This window comes from Strigops habroptila, chromosome 7, assembly GCF_004027225.2.
Source record: "Strigops habroptila isolate Jane chromosome 7, bStrHab1.2.pri, whole genome shotgun sequence".
NCBI classification, from domain to species: Eukaryota; Metazoa; Chordata; class Aves; order Psittaciformes; family Psittacidae; genus Strigops; species Strigops habroptila.
This window is the reverse complement of record NC_044283.2, coordinates 61,491,276-61,511,547: the sequence shown is the minus strand read 5'-3', so window position 1 is coordinate 61,511,547 and position 20,272 is coordinate 61,491,276. Positions and strand designations below refer to the sequence as shown.

At 37.6% G+C, this 20,272-nt stretch overlaps 1 protein-coding gene across 4 annotated transcripts in view; it reads right to left on the bottom strand.

Moving 5' to 3' along the window:
• The window catches only part of LRBA (LPS responsive beige-like anchor protein), a 395,208-nt gene that overhangs the window by 180,697 nt on the left and 194,239 nt on the right, over positions 1–20,272 (bottom strand). For all 4 annotated transcript variants that reach the window (XM_030491547.1, XM_030491551.1, XM_030491549.1 and 1 more), the window contains 3 exons: positions 11,490–11,614; positions 3,651–3,797; positions 847–983 (listed from right to left, as the gene is read on the bottom strand). In XM_030491547.1, the coding sequence (XP_030347407.1) occupies positions 847–983; positions 3,651–3,797; positions 11,490–11,614 (409 nt within the window). The remainder of the gene's footprint in view (positions 1–846; positions 984–3,650; positions 3,798–11,489; positions 11,615–20,272) is intronic.

Below are 20,272 nucleotides of genomic sequence, written 5' to 3'. Positions count from 1 at the left end.
TTTTTTCCCCCTTCACAAAGAAATTATTACTTTTTTAATATTAAGGACATGCTAAAAACCCAAGAGCCATCATTGTGCTTAAATTGGGATGCAAGAATATTTACCAATCGTGTCATACTTTTGAAACGTTGCCATAATACTGTAAATGCTACATATATAAATACATAGATAAATAGTGAAATGCTGTCATACTATAGAAAACATTCAAATGCAAGCTTATTAAGCTAATCACACAATATACTGCCTTTGAAATAGGAATTTTACTGAAGGTTACTAATTTTAAGCAAAATACTAGTAATCAAGTAACTCAGAGCAAATAAAGTTTGTGGAAATAAGCAAGTGAGTTCAGCAATGTATTTTAAGAGGGCAATTATGTTTTCTGCTTACGCACAATAAATACTAACAGGCTCTGTAAAAGCTATTAGAGAATAATACGATACAGAAGCACTGAAAGCTTACAAGTGTAGGAAGTTTAGCACTATGTTACACTGGCATTATATAAAAATAGGAAAGAAAACCAAAGCATTTGGGCTAAAAGCCTCGTTGAACTTTCCACTATTCACACAGGCCTGTGATTCAAGATGTCTTTATTTAAGATGCCTCCCTGGAGCTTTATTCGCAGCAAGCTAATTAACATTCAAGAACGGTCGAATTGTGGGAGGGGGAGAGAAAGGAGAAGGGAAGGAGGTGTCACCTACGTGAAGTTCAGTAACATATGTGGTCAGTCCCAAACTTATTAAAGCTGGAACACTGTGGGCCAATAGAGGTAAAGGAAGTCGAATGAAGAATTAAAGGTCTGGGCAATTTGTCATCATCTCTCAGAGCTCAGGGTCAATGATCTCTTACCTTTGGGTCGATTTTCTTAAAACTGGGATCTTCTTCATCCACCTCAAAGTAGAGCTCCGAAAGAGTGATGGAAAGAGTGCCTTTCACTACTACAGAGGGGGCCACAAGCTGGGCTGGTGTGCTTAGGGCAACTGGACCTGCCAAAGAGTGAAAATACCAACAATATTCAAAACAGAAAACAGCCTGAGTGCAAATTATTTGCTGTTCAAGCCTAGAACGTTAAAATAAATAAAGCAAAAAGTGTAGCTCTTCCTTAAGAAGCAAACCTCTTTTTATCCCGGAAAAGAACATATGTAATAGATTTGCAGTGTCTCTGCGCTGCCGAACATTGCAGCAGCTACAATTGCAAACCGATGCATACATTATACGTGCCAGAGCTGGCTTTAGCATGGCAGTACATAGTTTTTACTCAGACATCTTTTCTTTTCGGGAAACTTCCAGTGTTGCATACCTTCTCTTATATGCAATAGAGAGAGTGCACACATGAACACTTGGACTCTTACTGTCAGATATGTTCTTTAGGTACTGGAGAGTCTTCATAGCTTTCCTCAGAGATGAACATAGCAGTCGAGCCTCAAAGTTGTCTAACTAAAGTGTTCCCTCATGGATGCTAGGAATCTATTGTGAAGGTTACACAATGTTACAGAGCCTAAAGTAAAATGTTTTAAAGATGCTTTTGATTCTACATTAAATATTGTTCAAGGATTCCACACAATGTTAGTGTAGCTCGGGGACTGTGGGAGTAAACAGCTGGAGGGTTGGTTTCCAACTGAATGAATTTTTATTGGAATAATCACATCTCCACAGGGCTTATCACAGGGACAAATCAGACTACTACTGAAAACAATAGGTCCAGCATAGATCTGACAATGCAGAACCTATTATATAAACTAACACATCCAGAAAGAAAACAGGTTAGGTTTGTCATCCAGCTGATTAAGAGGTAAGGAAATTAAGTTACTTGGCTGCAGTATTATCTGACTTTTGTAAAACAGTAGAAGATATGATAGTGACATGGATAATTTTGTTTTAATAAAGCATCTATAAATGAGGTACACACGTTCAGGTAATCAACGTGAGAATAACTGACAAAAAATTCAAGATGAATTGTCATTTCCATCGATTGTTAGGAGGGTGATGGTCCTTAATCTCACATCAATCTCAATGTGTGCCACTAGGACAAAAGAAGAGATGCTCTGCTGAGATCAGAGCAGCTTTGCCCTCTATTCCCAATGTACAAATACATTGTGTTTGCAGATGGGCATGCGATAGCTGTGGAACTGCCATGATTTCCCAAAGCTCACCCCCACAAATGGATGAAATAAGCAGCTATGTGTTCTTTTGCTGTCTCCCTTTGCCCTCTGTACATTAGCATGTAATCCAGAGGAGAAATAACATTTTTTCAATCACTTGCAGACATTCAATTACAGGGCAGGCAGACAGCTGCAGAAGCTGGGGCAGCCCAGGTCCTGTAGAAGAACCCTGACAATTTCCACTTCATTTCTAACCCACACCACTTTATTAGCGAGGATTACTTCTTAATCCTATTGCCATTGTCAAGATTATATAATTAAACTCCCCTTTCACCTCTATTACAGTATGAATGTATTACTTGAGCCAATGAATGAATAATAGAAGAGAAGGAAACACAGAGAAGGCTGTTCAGAAGGAAGCCTTTGGTAGAAAGGGGAAAAAAAAGATTCACATACAGAAAATGCCAGTGCATTATTCTCCTGTGACTTGATTTTACTTCACTCTTCCTAAGCAGGTTTTTTTTTTTTTTTGTATTATGCTGCATTTTTCACTTTGCTTAAAATAAATAAATAAATAAATAATAAAATAAAAAGAGTGGAATGCAGTTCAGCGATAAGCCAACTGCCAATGAATAATCACTTCCAGTAATTTCATTGAATTATCATATGTAAAATATGTATCAATGTAAGATTACACTGCTAGCTTCTCAGGGAACTAGAATTATCCAAGAAATGGCATTTTTCTCTAAAGTAAATGTACATGGATACCAGCTGAGAAAGCAGAACACTGCAGAGAAGTCTGCATTTTCCCTGTAAACCCCATGTTCCTCAAATAACAATGGAGATGCCTTATAGCTCCCTAGCCCTGAACTTAGGTGGTTACTCTGGGTTTACATTTTGAACTGTACAGAAAATGGACTTGCTCCACTCAGACTGCAACATCAGCAAGGGCTGCATGCAACTGAGTAAAATTAATTAAGTTTAAAGATGTGAAGCAGTATTTCTTCTTCAGAAGAAAGAAGTGAAGTCTAGTAAGGCTATGGTCTGTGGAGAAGGCACTTCAATGGGGGAATGATAAGGGGTTTGAAACCCAGGGTTTAAACCCAGTAAGTATACAGATTCTTCAACTCAAGTAAATAACCAATATGTACAATTTTATAGATTCAGGAAAAAAATAAAGCTCTCCAAAGCCTTTAATTACAGAACACTTGCCTAACTGTCCACTAGATCTAATGATTTGAGGAGTGTAATGAGGTCAAAAACAAAGCAAGGAAGCTCTTTTCAAGGTAGAGCTACTTTCTCTAAAGAAGGTTGCTTAGAAAACAGCTACCGTGGAAGCAAGAAGAGATGAAAGCCAGAGAAAGCAAATGCACAACTCTCCTTAAATACACCCTCAGCACCTGAGGTGCACAGAAAATGATCTTAATGACCCAGTTACAGTAAGGAACAATTTATCAGTGTGTATCCCAAACCATGAATCACCAAAGAGCAGGGGAGAGCAGAACTTAAACAGTAAAGAAGCTGAGGAGAAAATTAGATAGTTGAAGTTACCCGTTAAGTTCTCAACTTCTCTTTCCTCCATGAATGACATGATATCGTCGTCACCTTCCAGGAGGACCTCACTCTCTGAGTTCTGATTTCCTAAAACTTGACTCTTGATGGATTGCTTTCCTTTAACAAGTATATCCTCATCAGGAGCTGAAATGAAAGAGACACGCATTGCTGTCTGTCAGGTCTCAGAGGCAACAGTAACAAAGAAGTGTAATTTTCATTATTTTTCAGGAAGAAAACTGTTTAGGACTAGCTGTGGGGAGTACCTGTCTTAATCCTCTAATGTTAGGACACATCTAGTTTTAATCCCATTATGCCTGCTCAAAATTATCCAGAGCTCTGCAGCGTTTAACTACTTCAACTGTTTATGACGGGGGGGGGGGGAAGAATACAACAGACTCTCTTCCCTTGCAACCTCCCTCCTTTCGGGGCTGAGTTCTGCTGGAAGCCGGTCCCGTTTGCCTGCTGTGTTAACCTGACTCTCAAACCCAGGCTTCAGGGACCACCGCCGCGACGAAACCGAGCACGCCCCAGGGCGACAACGCGGGGCACGCCCTGGCGGCGGCGGGACGGGGCCCGGCGGGAGCCGCGCTCGTTCCCACCCCCTGCTCCCTGCGGGACGGTACCGGAGCAGCGCAACAGGTCGCCAGCGGCGGCACCTGCGGACACGGGGGTGGGAGGGGCCCGGCCGGTAGGGCGGCACAGGTGAGGTACCCTGCTCCCGGACACGGAGTGCAGAGGCTTCCGCGGCGCCGGGAAGCGGGAGTGCCGCGGGGCGGCCTGAGCTCTCCGGAGCGGGAAGGCGGCGGCGGGGACATGGCCTCTCGCATGCGGTCCCGCTCCCGGCCGCTCCCGTTAGCGACGCGGTCAGCCAGTAACGGTACGCGGGTTTCGTGAGGAGGAAAACCCCCTCCGTGCCTCACAGGCGTGGGCCACGAACAGAAAAAGGGGAAAATAATGAAGTATCAGCCACACGCTCACGGTTGTAGGCAGAGAAAAGCGTGCACCTGCTCCCAAAAGGCACGACGGCATGGTGCCCGGTCCTCGCAAGGGACACCTCTATGCCCACATCTGAATTTTCGTAATGGAAGAGAAAGAAACAAAAAGCTCGTTTTACCCAGAGCGCGGGTTTCACGCTACAGACGGTAACGGGGCAGAGGAAGGTGCCGCAGCCGTGCCTGAACGCTCCGCGCACACACGCACCCCGGCAGCGGGGGCCAGCGCTGGGCAAGGGAGTGGCCGGTGCCACCGGCGGTGTTCCCCGGCTCGGCACTGTTAGGTAGAAGTCTGATTTAAGTTACAAGCTCAAAGCAGCGGCAGAAAAGAAAGGAAAGAAAAAAAAAAAAAAAAGGAGGAAATAAAGAAAATAAAGAAAAAAGACGGGGGGGGGGGGGGGGAAAAAGGGAAGGGGAAAATGAAAATGGAACGGGAAAAAGGAGGGAACAGGAGAAAGGAAGGGGGGAAGAAGGAAGGAGAGAAGGGGTAAAGAAAAAGGAAGGGAGGAAAGAGACAGGGGAGGAAGAAAAAAGAAGGGGTAAATGAGAAAGGAAAAAAGGAAAAAGAAAAAAGGGAAAAGGGGGAAAAGGAAAAAAGGAAAAAGAAGAAAAAAGAAGCAATTGCTCACTGTACATGTAAGTTGCCACTTGGAACAGTAAAAGCCAAAAAACAGCAGTGTATGTGTTGTTTGGGTTTTTTTAAAGTCAAATAAAAATACTACTTCTTAAAAAACAGATTGAGAATGCCCATGTCACAGACATATTTGAAAAACATTCACCAAACACATCAGGACCAACTAACTTCAACACATCGCTCACTGCTTCCCCTCATTGCTGCCATACTTGATTTGAAGTTCCACCGGCTTACTTTAAAAATATGTTAATCTGCAAACATTTACAGAAGGCAGCAACTCCCCAGTGGCAATATATAAAGTTTAAAATTTTTAAGTAAATATATGCACATAAATTGCAAATAATAAACTTTTCAATTAAGTGAATACTAAAAAAGAAACATGAACAAACAAACTGCCCCCAAACCACCAAATACCCTGTGTCTGGTTTAGGCCTTGAGCTTACAAAAAACCCCAACAACAAAAGCAACCACCCCATCCAAAACAAAAAGCAAACACAAAAAACACAAAAGGAAATTTAACTTGCCATACAAAATAAAATGCAATTCCTGCCCAAACCTTTCTCCCCAACACATAACTGCCACTTGTAAGTAAGCCTTTTAAAAAGGAATTACTGTAAAGCTTTAACTGCATTGTACAAACACAAATTTTACTTTCTTCTAAAATGTGCTCATGTAAATAATGATAACTCAGATTCTGGAGTCGTTCAACATGAGCTGAAAACCTTCTTGTCATGGAAAATATGCAGCTGATATTTAGAAAGGTTTTCCTGTAATTAACTCCCCCTTGAGGATTTTAAGTTAGCAGCAGTAAAATTACCAACAGTATACTAATACACACCACATGCACTGTTACTCAGTGGTCTACCAGCGCTCTCTTGAAGATCAAAAAAAGTAAAACAGAACAAAACCATCCCAGGGATAAAGTCAAAGATAATAAATTATTTTCTTTTTTCTTTTTTTTTTTTTTTTTTTCAATACAGGAAAACTATATTTGTGGTATTAAAACCCCCATCTGCATTGTACATACCTGCCATTTTTGGTTCCTCTACTACATTCTATTTGTATTATACCACAGATGCTATTTCAAGCTAGCTTTCTACCTATTCTCATTTAAGACTGAACTGAGAGCCAGGATCAAAGCTTAATACTTTTATACTTAGCCCAACTTGTCCAAAATACTAGTATGTCGTTCAGTCTTTTTTCTCATCTACCAGTAAGAAATAATAAAATCAGTACAGCAACTTCCAAGCCAAAGATGTCTGGTTAACAAAAATACACACCTCCTACCTCATCTTTGTCTCCTATTGAGGTTCCTTTCCCTGATTAATGGTATCATGCTGCTTCAAAAACATACATCTTTTGTAACTGCCTTTTTCGGTAAAAGATTTTAGAGCATAGTTTAGTCCATAAGTTAGGTTAGTCTATATTTCTAAATTTTTGTTATCTCTTTGTATATGATATTACCCACCCACATTTCCAGACATGCATGAATTGTGTGTATATGCACAGGCACAGGAAGATGCAGAGCCTGTCTACGCATCTGCAGATAGTAGCTACTAGAAGGCAATAAGACATGACACTCTGAACCAGAATCTGCTTTTTTTTTTTCTGACTCAAATAAAGTGCTACACCTGCAACACACTCACGCTCACATGAATATCTGTATAGAACCAAGTATATTCCATATGGATTCACCTGTTTTCTGTAGATAAATGCACTTATGTTGGTAGGCCACGGTCTAGTTCTCTTCCTGTATTTGCTGACTAGAGATACATATGACACAGCATGGCATCATGTGGCATATTCAGTGCCCACGTATGCACATAGGTATATTACACTGCATTCCAGTCCTAAACCCCTCTCTGTCAGGCCTGCCTATTCCTGGCATGACCAGAGTTTATGGCTCCAATCCTGCAGATCTAAACATACACTCACATATACCTTTTCAAGAGTGAGACCTCAAGGCATGGTCTGTGTGTTACAGGGGACATAGCAGCCTGCTGGCAGAGTATTCATCTAGCACAGCAATTTCACTATTATAACTCATTAGCGTAATTCCAGGCAATCCTTCACAAAACTGCTCTGTAAAGCTTAGTTTCTTCAAGTAGCTTTTTGTAAGCAGATCTCTGCATCTGCAGAGTCTCCTTTATTCCAGTTAAATCTTTGAAACACTTGAGTGTAAAAATAATAGTTTAGCTTATGTTACTGAACATAAGATTAAGGCATACACGGGATGACAGATTATTTTAAATGGTCTACAACTTTAATTTACATGTGAAATACAATTCTTAAAAGCCATTTCAAAAACTAAAGTATTGGAAAGTGCAATTCAGAACATACTAATTTGTATATATATATACATATATATTTTAATGCCTGGTAAATATATCAGGAAAAGCAATTCAGAGAAAAGATGTGCCCCTTACTATTATTTCTTTTTTGGGAAAAAAAAAAAAAAAAAAGAAAAAAAAAGAAGGATTCCCAGAAGCCTCCCTCTAGTCTTGGAATGGAAACTTTCACCTCGGGTTTTTAAAATATTATTTTTAAGGCTTCTTTTTTGTCCCTTGAGTCAAGGCACAGAAAACTGACCAGTCAACTGCAATACTGCAGGTGATCTGCTGCTAGTTGCTTGTAGTCACAAAGCTCTGAACTCTGCCTCTTGCCTTGATGGCAACGCTACAAGGCTGTTTAAATCCCCCTCACCCCAAGTTTTTTGCAAACATCAATAAAAAACAACAAATCACTTGTTAAAAGGCTTGGTAAAGTTATTTTCTAACAGCTAAAGATTCTCTCACAAAATATTGTATTTGGGGTCAACCTAAAAATGCCAACAGGTTTAAAGTACTCTTTTTTTTTTTTTGCGCTTTCACACCTATATAAGTATGTTGGTTTAATATCTCAACAATAGATAAAAGGGCAAACAGAAAAGAGTTAACTCTTTCTATCCCAAACTTTTTCTACCAAACTACCTTCACCTCTCTTTCCTTCCCCCACAATACACTGCTGGACTGACTTTTATAAATTGCCATTTTGGAAGGATTCCCCCCTTCTTGCCCCCCCTTTGAAAAATTACCTAAAGCCTTTTTTTCCCCAAGCAAGTTAATGTGAACTTGGGAATGGCAATTAAATTGTCAGAATTAAAAAATTTGTTTTTAACTAGAAGGTAGCCAGAAGTATAGTCATGGGGCTGGTATTGATTGTCTGAACAGAGAACATTAGTCTTCAGGTATTTATTCTGCCACCTCTGCACCAGAGGTTCTCCTTCAAATCAAATCAATCCCTGGAAAAGATTGGTTCTTGCTACTAAGACACATAACTAGGCTGCAACGGAGCTGATTGTTGTTGTTGTTGTTCTCTCTAGATTTTACTGAACAACATCTAGGCTTCCAATTGTTTCTGAACAATCTTCACAGCTGCAAATTGTGATTTTTCCTAGGTTGTGAGCTCTCTGGGGGGGAGAATACATCTGGTTTTATTTGAAAGAAACCAAGTAGTTGATAACATGCATCTACTAATGAAAAGTGTACTAAAACCCATGCTTTCAAGCCTGGTTACTGCAATAGTCCTTTTCCATTATTTATGCATTATTTATCCCTGTCTCCCTTTTGGCAAAATCCCTTATGCCCAATTTCAAGTTTTGGTTTTGGTCTGGTTTGTTTTGAGAAAAGCTTAAATAGGCAGTAGGGAACCTTTTATTAATTATTTAAAAATGCTTTTGCTGCAGAGACATGTAAAATTATTTGAAATAGAATAATTCATGCTAAATTATTGATAAGAAATCATAAAATACCAGGGCAAACATTCTGCAAATTCTAAGCAGATATCCTTAGAATTTAGAATCAACATCATGAAAGCAGGGCTTGGAGTCTCATTCCAAAAATCTGAAAATAATTTGATCTTATGACCTGAAATCGGTTAATATTAAAAGTCTATAAATACAATTCATAAATAGGTCGTGTGACTGCTGCAATTGACCTGACAACTGTACCTTGTGAGACGTAAAAACAAAAACACCACACCAAAAAAACCAACCCCAAAACAAAACCATATAAACCCCCACAACCTTTGTATTCCTATACATTATATATAGCTTCTAGTTGAACTTGAATTTGTACTTTGGTCATCTATTTTACACTTTGCTAGTGGAAGGTCTTGGGACAAAACAGTTGCATACATATGCACACTCAGTCAGGCAGATAGCAATTATCTACGTTTTCAGAAATCACATTAAATAATGACTTATGGTAAACTAGAATATTCACTGGATAAAGAAACAGAATGGAAGCAGACAACAAAGGCAGTATGGAATTAAATTCAGAATAAAACAACCTCGAGAAAATAAGTATAATAGAAACCTGTTAAGGATGTCAAATTCTGAACAGAAAGGCAGACAGAAAACAACTAGCTCTATTTAAATTACCAGGATTAGCTACCAGCTATGCCTATAACCTACCTATGAAATAGGGCTACTTTTATTCACTCTTCTTTTGTATTGACAAAAATTGTGCTCATGTTAATTATAAGCTGAGTATGAGACATAGCCTCTGAAATGTTGCATGAATTAATGAAAATATCACATTAGTATGAAAGATGAATAATTAGTATGAAAGATGAATAAGTGTGTGCTTACTTATGGAAGAATTAGTTCCACGTATAAATAGGAGCTCTAAATATTTTTCAGTAAGTAGATATTTTTCAGTATTTTGATAAACAGCATAAAGCTTAAATACAAAAATATGAGTAGAATGTATAAAACTGTGACGAGATCTATTCAATCTGAAGTACACATAATATTAAAGGGGGACAGTTGTTGTTTATCCATGGAGTATTAAACAGAAGGAAACGTTGTGCCCTTAAAGTACATGGCATAGAAACAACACACAGTATGAAGAACAACAAGCCCCAAAGCAAAAAAATGGGTTAATTAATTCTACATCTTGTTCTTCTTTCTATAGTCAAAGATGTAGGGCTCTCCAAACATAGCTTTCAGATCACTTTATTGACTATTCTCTGAACAGTCATTTATTTTAGAGGACTGATGTCACATTTGGCATTATATCAGCTGACATATTGTAGACATTTTCTCCCAGAAATGGCTCTTTAAGGCTGAGTGCAAGAGGTTAAGATGCCTGATGGAAACTAACTTTACGACAGTGATGTTCTTCTATATTCATACAACAGTCTTAATAATTTTAAATTAGCATAAAGTTTACGCCACCACATATATGTGTGTGTATGCAATAATTCACAGGCTAAAAAAGAAAAAAGACCTAAATTTAAATTATTCTACTCCATGACATGTACCTTCAAGGTGAAGGGCACTCAGCTTTAATTATAAGCAAGTTATTTTTAAATAGAAGAAAGATTTTTCTACCTTATTGATGTATCTTCATTAGATGACAAAGACATACAATTCTAGACTAAACCCCAAAGTTCATTAGCTTTGGGTGGTTTTTTGCTTATCTTTTTGGTTTATTATATAATTCTTGAACTGATTATTGTGTTAGTTTTATAAATACATTTCTCTAGAACAGACAGCATGTAGCTGAGTGATCCCTGATAATAAAATGGGGAAAAAAAACTGATAAAAAAGGCAGTCGCCTTTTTCAAAATGAAGAGGTAGAAATCCTCATTACCATTTGCTGCTTGAGCAATACTTCATGTTTCAGCATTTGTTACTATTTCTTTCATATTGAATTCTTGCAGAAAAACTTGAGGACTTGAGCAAAGGTGTGAATACAATTTAGCTTCAGAAGTGCTATTTTTCTTTTAATGTATCTGTAACGATCCACAGATATGTGCTATGGCTAACTGAAATAATTGCTGTGGATTTTTGAACAGGAAAGATCTTTTTCTGAAGTTACTAAAGTATAAATAGGTAATTTACTGCAAGAAAGCTTGTCCAGGATTAATGGCAAAATTGCATCCACTTTTCTCTGCTTAGCGAGAACTAGATTTGTAATTATTGTACGCAAAGTATGCACAATGTGCCAGCTCAGCTAAGATGTAATGAAGAGGCTTATCAAATACCGACATTGCTACATGAAGTAATGGTCAGTTTATCTTTGTATTGAATGTGCCTGAAACACCATGACAAAAGCTTTTGGCGTTTGGGACAATTTTCTAGCATCTTATAGGAATGAAGGTCCGGTCTTTACTGCCACATACTGTAACCCGCTGCTATTGGCGAGAAGCAGATTTTACACTGACCATGTTCTCCGGCTGCTTTTAGTGTCGCTTCAGGATGTGTCGATCCAAGGGGGTTACGCACAAATCGTCGCCGGCGCCGCAAGTCATCTTCCCAGTAGTCAAGGCGCCAGAACTCACGAGGACGACTACAATGAAACAGAGGAGCCACATATGTTAGCAATTATCAAACAGCATGGTAGCGCTGAATTTCTGCATAAAGCTCTCCTTGTTTGCGCTGCTTTTGCCTTTTTTCTTTTTAACCTCCCCCCTTTCTGCAATCTTTTACTTAGGTATGTCCTTGAAAATAACAATATCACCTTCCAGTCTAAGGAACTCCTTTCCCTTTTTTCTTGGAAGGTGAAATGAGCACTAAATACATCATTTTGAAATGAATTGCTGACAGTGTGATCAGTTTCCCCACACTCTAGTGGCATGTGCTCCGATTTCAGCCTCATTTCAGCCTCAGCAGGGCACCTTTCTCAGTGACTGCATTTATAAACCAGAATAGGGAAAAGGCTATTATAAATATGGTATAGCATTACCTATATTAATCAAAGTCTGTCCCCCTTCATTTTTCTTCCTAATTTGTGCCTTTTTGCACAAGGTCAGTAAATCATGCCATGAATTCTTGGTCCAGAAAGTGTTAACTTTAATGAATACCTCAGTTACATGGTTATGTATGTGATAATAAAATATTACTCTGTTTAGATGTGCAGGAATTTAATTAAAATAATCTCTTAAAATATTCATTACATTTAGCCCCTGAGGCTTAGAACAACACAAGAAAATGCATTTCTTTTCCATTTACTGTTTTTAAATAAACCATTCCAGGAGAGTGAAACAGCAATCTATTTTCAAGCAAATCAGATTGGATTTCTGGTTTATGTAGTTGTGTTTTTATATTTAATTAAAAACTACATGTTATGATGTGTAATAATTGCTATATTGAAGGCATACTTCTAAAAAATTACCCTTAGAAAAGGTTATATCAAATTCATTATTTTCCATTGTACGCTTCAAATATATGTAGATCTTTTTAATATGGTCATATATAAGTGCCAGTTACTATCTTGTTAGATGATCATGAATGAATGCCACTGTAAAACAGTATTTTAGCCCAGAGAACGTACCAAAAAATGCCAATTTCAGGTATAGTAAATAAACAAACAGAAAATGCCTGAAGCATAGAATAGCTATGATAGCCTGAAAACCTGTATGCTCAAATTAAAAAAACACTTATTTTGTTTGTTAACGTAGCGAGTATTAAAACAGTAGATGAAAATGTATATATATATTCCATTTCTGGTCCAGGAGCTAATAGAAAGTATACCTGTCAACACTGACAAATGAATAGGCACAACTAATTTACAGATTACGATGTTAAAAATACTTCATATTTACATTCTTAGTTTTGAGGTCTAAAAGCAGAAATGCGTTTTACTTAAGGTAAATCAAGGTTTCAAACAAACATGGTAACAAAAGCCAGAATTATTTGCATAACCCTACTCTCCAACACAATTTGTAGACATTAAAAATTGTGACTGAAAATCATTTTATAAAAATGGAGACTGTCTTTGCATCTGCCTTCATTAAAATTCTATGCCTTTTGCTAACAGCAAAGAAAAGGCAGTGCTATTCTTCCTTTTCCTGATTTCTTACTTTCAGAAAAATACTGAAGTATTGGAATCAAATGCCCCAGTATCTTATTTTCACACTTTGTGTTGCAATCATGCTAAATCATGCTAAAATTCGAATGCTTTGATTATAAAATCCAATGATTTTGGAATAATTAACCAAAGAAAAATTACAAAATGTAGGAAGATATGGGTTTATTCAAAGGTCGATTAATAACTTAAAATTCTTCATTAGTGATTATAGAAAAAAGGCAGAACACAGCTGGCTATGTGCATGCCTTTGATAGTCGTAGAGCATGGATAGGCACTTCATCATTCTGCCTTCCTACATTTATCTGTTAAAATTATTATCAAATATCAGCTAGGATGCAGTCGTGAATCACAGACTGCTCCTCGTCTTCAGGGGAATGATACAATGAGGGTCTATTCATCAGTATGGCAATCGGCACAAGTAATTAGTTCCCTAGACTGAGATCTCCTACAAAGCTTATTTCAGTCGGCAACACAAACATATGACAATGGAAAGCTAATGGAAGCTGCTAAAATTTGTTAACCTCTTCTGCCATCAATCCTTCTGGTAGTCTGTGCTACAGTATTATGTAAAGATGGTAAATTATTAATTTGTCATTCATCTATCTTTCTACAGTTTTGATAGAATTAAGTGATGCCATTCTTCTGGGTAACAATTACAATTATACTACATTACAAAACTATGCTAAAATTATTAGAAAAATAGGTTACAATGATCAGGCATGAAGTATTATCCTGAAACATAATATATCTTTAGTCCCCTACTTTTATTTTCAGTTTGGAGTACAAAATTTGCATAGGATTCCACCTCCTTCACTGTTGCGCTGATTATTCACAAACAACAGAAACTAGCCTGTGTAATTAGGTATTTATAACTACTAGAAACCACTGTATTATGAGGTTAAAAAATCCCTACTCTCTATGCATAGAAAAATATCTAGCAAAAACCTAGATAGCCAAAAATAAACACCCATGTTGTCCAATTCTTACAAATGAGCCATTTTTGAGAGCAGCTACTGGGACAAATGCATATTAGTACCAATATTAACCTAAATATATATATAAAAATATATACTCTAGAACAAGTAGCTTACTAGTAGGATCAATGAACCACTGCAGTCCCATGCCTCAAAGACAATGCTGTAGCATGCAGACTTTACCTCTACAGCCAGGGGGAGACATAAATATTGCTCTGATTCAGGCAGAACTGACCATTGGCAGACTGAAGGATCATGAAGCAAAGGGGAGCACAGGACAGTGCCATCAACTACAGGGGACATTTGACAACAGAAGTTTCTGGCCTTACAATAAAGGCTGCCATATGGACTAAAGGTGCTATATGGACTGGATCAATGAACATAAGTACTCAATTTGCGTAAGTGCAACCGCAAGATTTCTCAGGGGATGGGGGATTTATGAATTATAAATCATATGATTTGCATGGATTTGTCAGGGCTCCCTCTAACATGATACACACTAATTAGTTCCTTAGTAACGATATTGACTTAATAGAAACAATGCTTTGATATTAAATGTTTTACTCCAATAGCATAACAATTATTTTATTTTTCAATCAGTTCCCCAAACTACCAGGCTACGTACTCAGAACTGAGATAAAGCCTTCCTCTCAATTCCTATGTAACTAACTAGACTCTTACAGTTGTACAGAGATGAGACAAAATACAGAATGACCAATCTAATGTGTATTCTCAGGACTTTGAGAGCGTTACGCAAAAGAAAATGTCACTGTGGTCAGTGGGAAAAAAGTTTAAATGTTTGCATAACTTTGTTCCAAGAAACCTATTTTTCCTAACAGTTTCAAAGATTAACACAACTGGAAACAAAACATGGTGACAGGTGTGCTAGTTTTATTATGGTGTTATAGCAAAGGAATTTTTGGTGTGGGAATTACCTATTGGTCCTCATACCCTATAGGAGATTTAAATTGAATCTAAGCAGTACAACCAGAGAACGACCAGAGGACTGAAGAATTATTTCTTGTAATGCCTTATCCATTGTGTATTTCAAGATAGCCTGCTAACTCTATGACTACAGAAAAGCAGCAGTCAGAACAATAGCATGGCTAGAGACGGGACTATGAGAGGTGGTGAAGAGGAAAGAAAATGTGAACCTACAAAAGGAATAGCCTGAGAGGTCTTAAGGCTGTACTTGGGCCACCAGTTAATTGAGAATGGATTTTAGCACACCACAGAAGCACCCATTCAGACCCTTAGATTAGTGAAGTACTAAACAAACAAACACAACAGAGAAAAGAGAAACAAAGAAAAGGAAGGAAAGAGGAAAGCAGCACTATGTTATAGAAATTGTCTGCAGAGACAGAGGATGACTAGAGCTCTAAATGACCTCTTCTATCTACAAGGCTATCTAGCCTTAAAGGCAAGAAAACCTACTGACAAAAAAACAATTGCAACAAGCTTAAAAGCAGATGGAAACTAGATTGCATATGCCCTTGAAAAAATGTGTTGTTACAACAACATGGTCTGCTATTATAGTCTTTTCACAGTCTACTATTTAAAGAAAACCAGTCCTTGCCCTACTGTATAGCAATGACATACATTAAGCATGGATGTGAAACATTAGTCAATGTGAATTTTGTGCTGCTAGAAATGACTGCACTGGCACATCTGGAAGCAGAGGCTGTTCCTAGGCCACAGAATGAGAACACAGGTGGTGATCATGACATAAGCATACTACCTCATTGACGTGCCCTAAGCCTATGTGAAGATACCAAGATAAATTCCCAGATGACATACTCCTCGTTGGAACTCTAGAGTTAAGCAGGTAAGTCAATTTCCAAGCCTAATCAATCCCTGGTCTCTCCACTAAGACCATCAGCAAGGCAGTCAATCAGTGATGGCAATTTCTAAGGTGTAAATGCTCAAACACAGAGACCTCAGCTAAATTAGTTTCATAGACAACCAAACACACAGTGGCAACACCACTTATTCATCAGTAACAACAGTATAGATTTGAAAGGAAGCCTCGAAGAAGGCACCTCTGCAATTTCTCCATCACCAACTGCAAGCCTACCAGAACTTCTGGTTTTAATTTATTTAGCATTTTGGTTGCAATGGCTCATCAAATGCATAATATCAGGTGCTACTAATAAATTACACAGAAGAGCAATTGTAGAATGGAAACAGTGATTCCAAATTTTAAAGAAAAAAATATGCTGGATTATCGCAATGCTGTTCAGGAACATTTCTTGCTCTACATCTAGAGGACTTTTGTGTTCCATGTAAATACTTCATGTATTTCCATGTAAAATACTTCAAGAACTCATGCCAGACATCTGCTGAAAGATACGCAAACATTTTTCTCAAAAAAAAAAAAAAAGCAATTGTATTCTCATTTGATTTGTCAATCTAAAATAAAAGGTGAAGTTCTAGAAAGTACTGCAGAAATCTTGACGAAGTACCACTAGCAGGCTGCAGGACATCATGTAACATAAGAGATTGCTTTATCTTGCAAATTGAAATCCATTGGATTTTCATGCTGGATGTCCAGAATATTAACTGAAATCTCTTATATTATGCATGTGATAATAAAATGCAAGGTGTGTTCCGCTGACTTGATAAAATGCAATTTCAGTAAACAAGTCAAGCATTTTCTGAATCCCTTCAATATTCTTGTAATGAGCTTTCACAAACCGTGATCTAAAAAAATCAAGTCATACCAGATCACCTAATTATGATTAGCTACATGTCTGTAAGTACTAATCTAAACAATGCTTTGTGCATATCCAGCTGTATTACTGATTTGTGACATGATCAAAATATCTAACACATTTTTGAAACTAAAACATTGAACTTAATGATGGTAAAGCAAACACTGAAGATGTAACTTCTCAGCAGCAGTACCAACTTCAGCATTTCATGCAGACATCCCATACACAAGTGTTTGTGTTGCCATGCTGTAAACCTAAATCAGAGTACTGATGCAGTAGGGAGAATGATTGTTTTTAGTAAATGAGTTTCTTGATCTGATTCTAAAATTTGTCTGTATTACCAAAGCACACAGAAAAAGGTTTGATTAGTCTTAAGTCAAAGTTGCTGCTAAAATACTACTTGGCCAGCTACACTCTATCTCAATGTGTGTATTTCACAGCACTTCACTGATAATGTGTCTACTTCAGAACCTTAAAGATTAATTAACTCCTGATAAGTTCATTGAGATCTTTGGAAATGCTACCTACATTACCTGTATTTTCTTTGATGGCAAAACGAGTTAAAGTTCATCTACTCTCCCTCTCTCAGTTGCATTCACATAAGCATCTGTGTTCTATGTTCTTCTAAAGGAAGCTAAACGTTTTTCTTTTGTAATATATTTTCAGAGTCCTCTGTCAGAAAAATCTAAACCAAGTGTTGGGGTTTGTTTCCCCAAAAAGAAGTTAGAATTAGTATCTAGCAACTAAATTAACTCAGCAATTTGACAAGCCCTAACAACTCTGGGCTTGTTAGGCTTCAGTGCTTTTATTCTGTTTTATATCAGTAACCTGTTTACACTGCAGTCTCACCAGCAACTATGTAACTAAAAATGAGGGAAAGAAATGCACAGGTGAGGGGAAGAGAAGGGAAAAGGAAGGGAAGGGAGGGGAGGAGGACAGATCTGTAATTCCCAGATTTGCATTTTTTGAAATGGTATAAATGCTGTTTGCATGCTTTTGTACAGTAGTTAGGATATTATATCTTTATCTCAACCACTCACTAGACACTGCAGCTACCATTCCCCACCCAAGCCTTCCAATCTCTGTTTTGAATCATATAAAAAAATCTGTTCCCATCTAACTAGCATGTAAAACAAAACTAGAGGACCAGTGCCAACTTCAGGTATCACAGAGACTCTTTTCTGCATTGACAAGCACTGAATTCCTCATTTAAAAAGCAATCCAGAAAAAATGTTGACTTTAAATGTTTCAGTCTCCCTCTACACATTATAAAGCACCATGTCAGGGTAAAGACAAGCCCACCTTTAATGTGTTGCTGTCCTAGATGATGGTGCTATTAACCTTCAGTTTAAAAACAGTTCTGTTTATGTATGAGTGTATGTATGCTCTTCTTTCATCTTTATTAACCCCTTGGTGGCCAAACACAGCCCAGCTTTTTTGGAGGCAGCACTCTTTGAAGTGCTGGCATTCCAGTGCACACTGACACTTCAAAGAGAGCTCACTTAAGTGCATGGTACAGTACTAATCATGTATTCTGCAACCACTACCTTATCTTAGACTGATCTTATTTTGATCAGTCTAAAGCTGCACTTTAAAAGATGTCACCTTAAGACACAGTTCATTTCTTGTTGCAGTTCGTCAAGATTAATTGTAATTAAACTGAAACGAAAACTACTCCTCTATCAGAAACTAACATGAAAACTTTCTTCTGGCTTTGAGCAAAATTAGTTCAGACATGATTCAGACATGGAAGAATGGATGTACTGCAAATTTGCAAAGAGATGCCTTGACTTTGTTGCCCATAAGTCTTTCCAGATCTCGCACATCCTACACCTGATAACAGTCAACAACTTTAAATTTGTTTTTCAAAATAACTCTAGTTAATACAGATCCCATAAACTATTATTCATATTGAAAATAAAAACTACCATAATATACAAAAAACAGGTACACGGCACTTGAGTTTTTTTGCTATTTGTCTGATAATGTGGAAATTTAGGATGCAATATTTGGTCAAATATGCTCCTGGCCAAAATGATCAATGGAATAGAACAATATAGGTTGGAGGTTATATGATAAAGGAGCCAGCTCAATTTCAACCTCCTTAGCTATTCCTACTGGTTCTGATACTTTCACCTCAAGCACATGCATAGACAGGACCTGTATCTTTTCTCATTAATCACAGCATCAGCAGATTTTCTGTGAGGAATAAAGTACAATGAAATATTATGACTTGGATTAATTCTTTCCAGTAGTTTGGAATTTGAGATTATAATCTTTCAGTATTTCTGGATATATAGATCAACTTCTGACCAAACTAAGAACATTTCCTCAGATCTGTTATTTCATTTCTATATTGTTCTGACCCCAGAAGTATTAAACACAGGAATTACAGTAAAGCTTTTGCCGCAAAAAAATCTTAGATTTGACCTGCACCAAACGTTTCAGCCTCATTACCATCTCTTCTAGAAGAAACAGGATGAAATCACATTCCCACATACCTGCACTTTAAGAGCTGTGGCTAACACCTGTATCCTTTTTTTTTTATAGATCTCTTAACAGCTGGATACTTTTCTTGCTTCCATAAAAATGTAATAGTGCACCCCTCTGATTCAGCAAATGGTTTTCTGTTCTACGTTCTTCTAAAGGAAGCTAAACGTTTTTCTTTTGTAATATACTTTCAGAGTCCTCTGTCAGAAAAATCTAAACCAAGTGTTGGGGTTTTTTCCCCAAAAAGAAGTTAAAATTAGTATCTAGCAACTAAATTAACTCAGCAATTTGACAAACACTGAAGAAAGGAATAGGAAAGATGACTGAGATGTATGTACAACATCCACAGTTTTCCTGTCCAGAATGAACCTCTGCAAGGTGGTGCAAGGTCTGTTAAAGATTACTTGCCAAAGTAAGTTCTGCATTCAAGAGAGACCAATCTGCTAGTTTCTTTGACAGGAAAGAGACTGCCCTCCAAATTAGAAGAGATGGAACAACTCTGGCCTGCTTACACATGAAGTTTCGGGGTTTTGGGTGGTTTGTTTTGATTTTAATTTAGAATAATAAAGAGAAGAGGTCTCTAAATGACTACATATCAAAAATATATGCATTTATCTTATTATTGTGGACAGAATCTGGGGAGATTAGAGAATTCCCCCCTCACCCTCTGGCTTAATCACAACTTAATTTGAACATACTTGTCTCTCTGCTTTAAATTACATTAAGGGGAACAGGTAACCCAGGTCCACAGCATGTTTGGCTACTGTTAAACAGTAACTTTAAACAGTATACTGAAGTCTTAGAGACATCCAACTTCAACATTACCTGCATTTCTCCTACTCGCTATCTAAAATCAAAGCTCAGATTAAAAAAATGATTAAAAAAATACTCAAAACACCAACAAACTAACCAAGCAACAAAAAAATAACCACCAAAAAGCCCAAACCCAAATAAAACCTCTT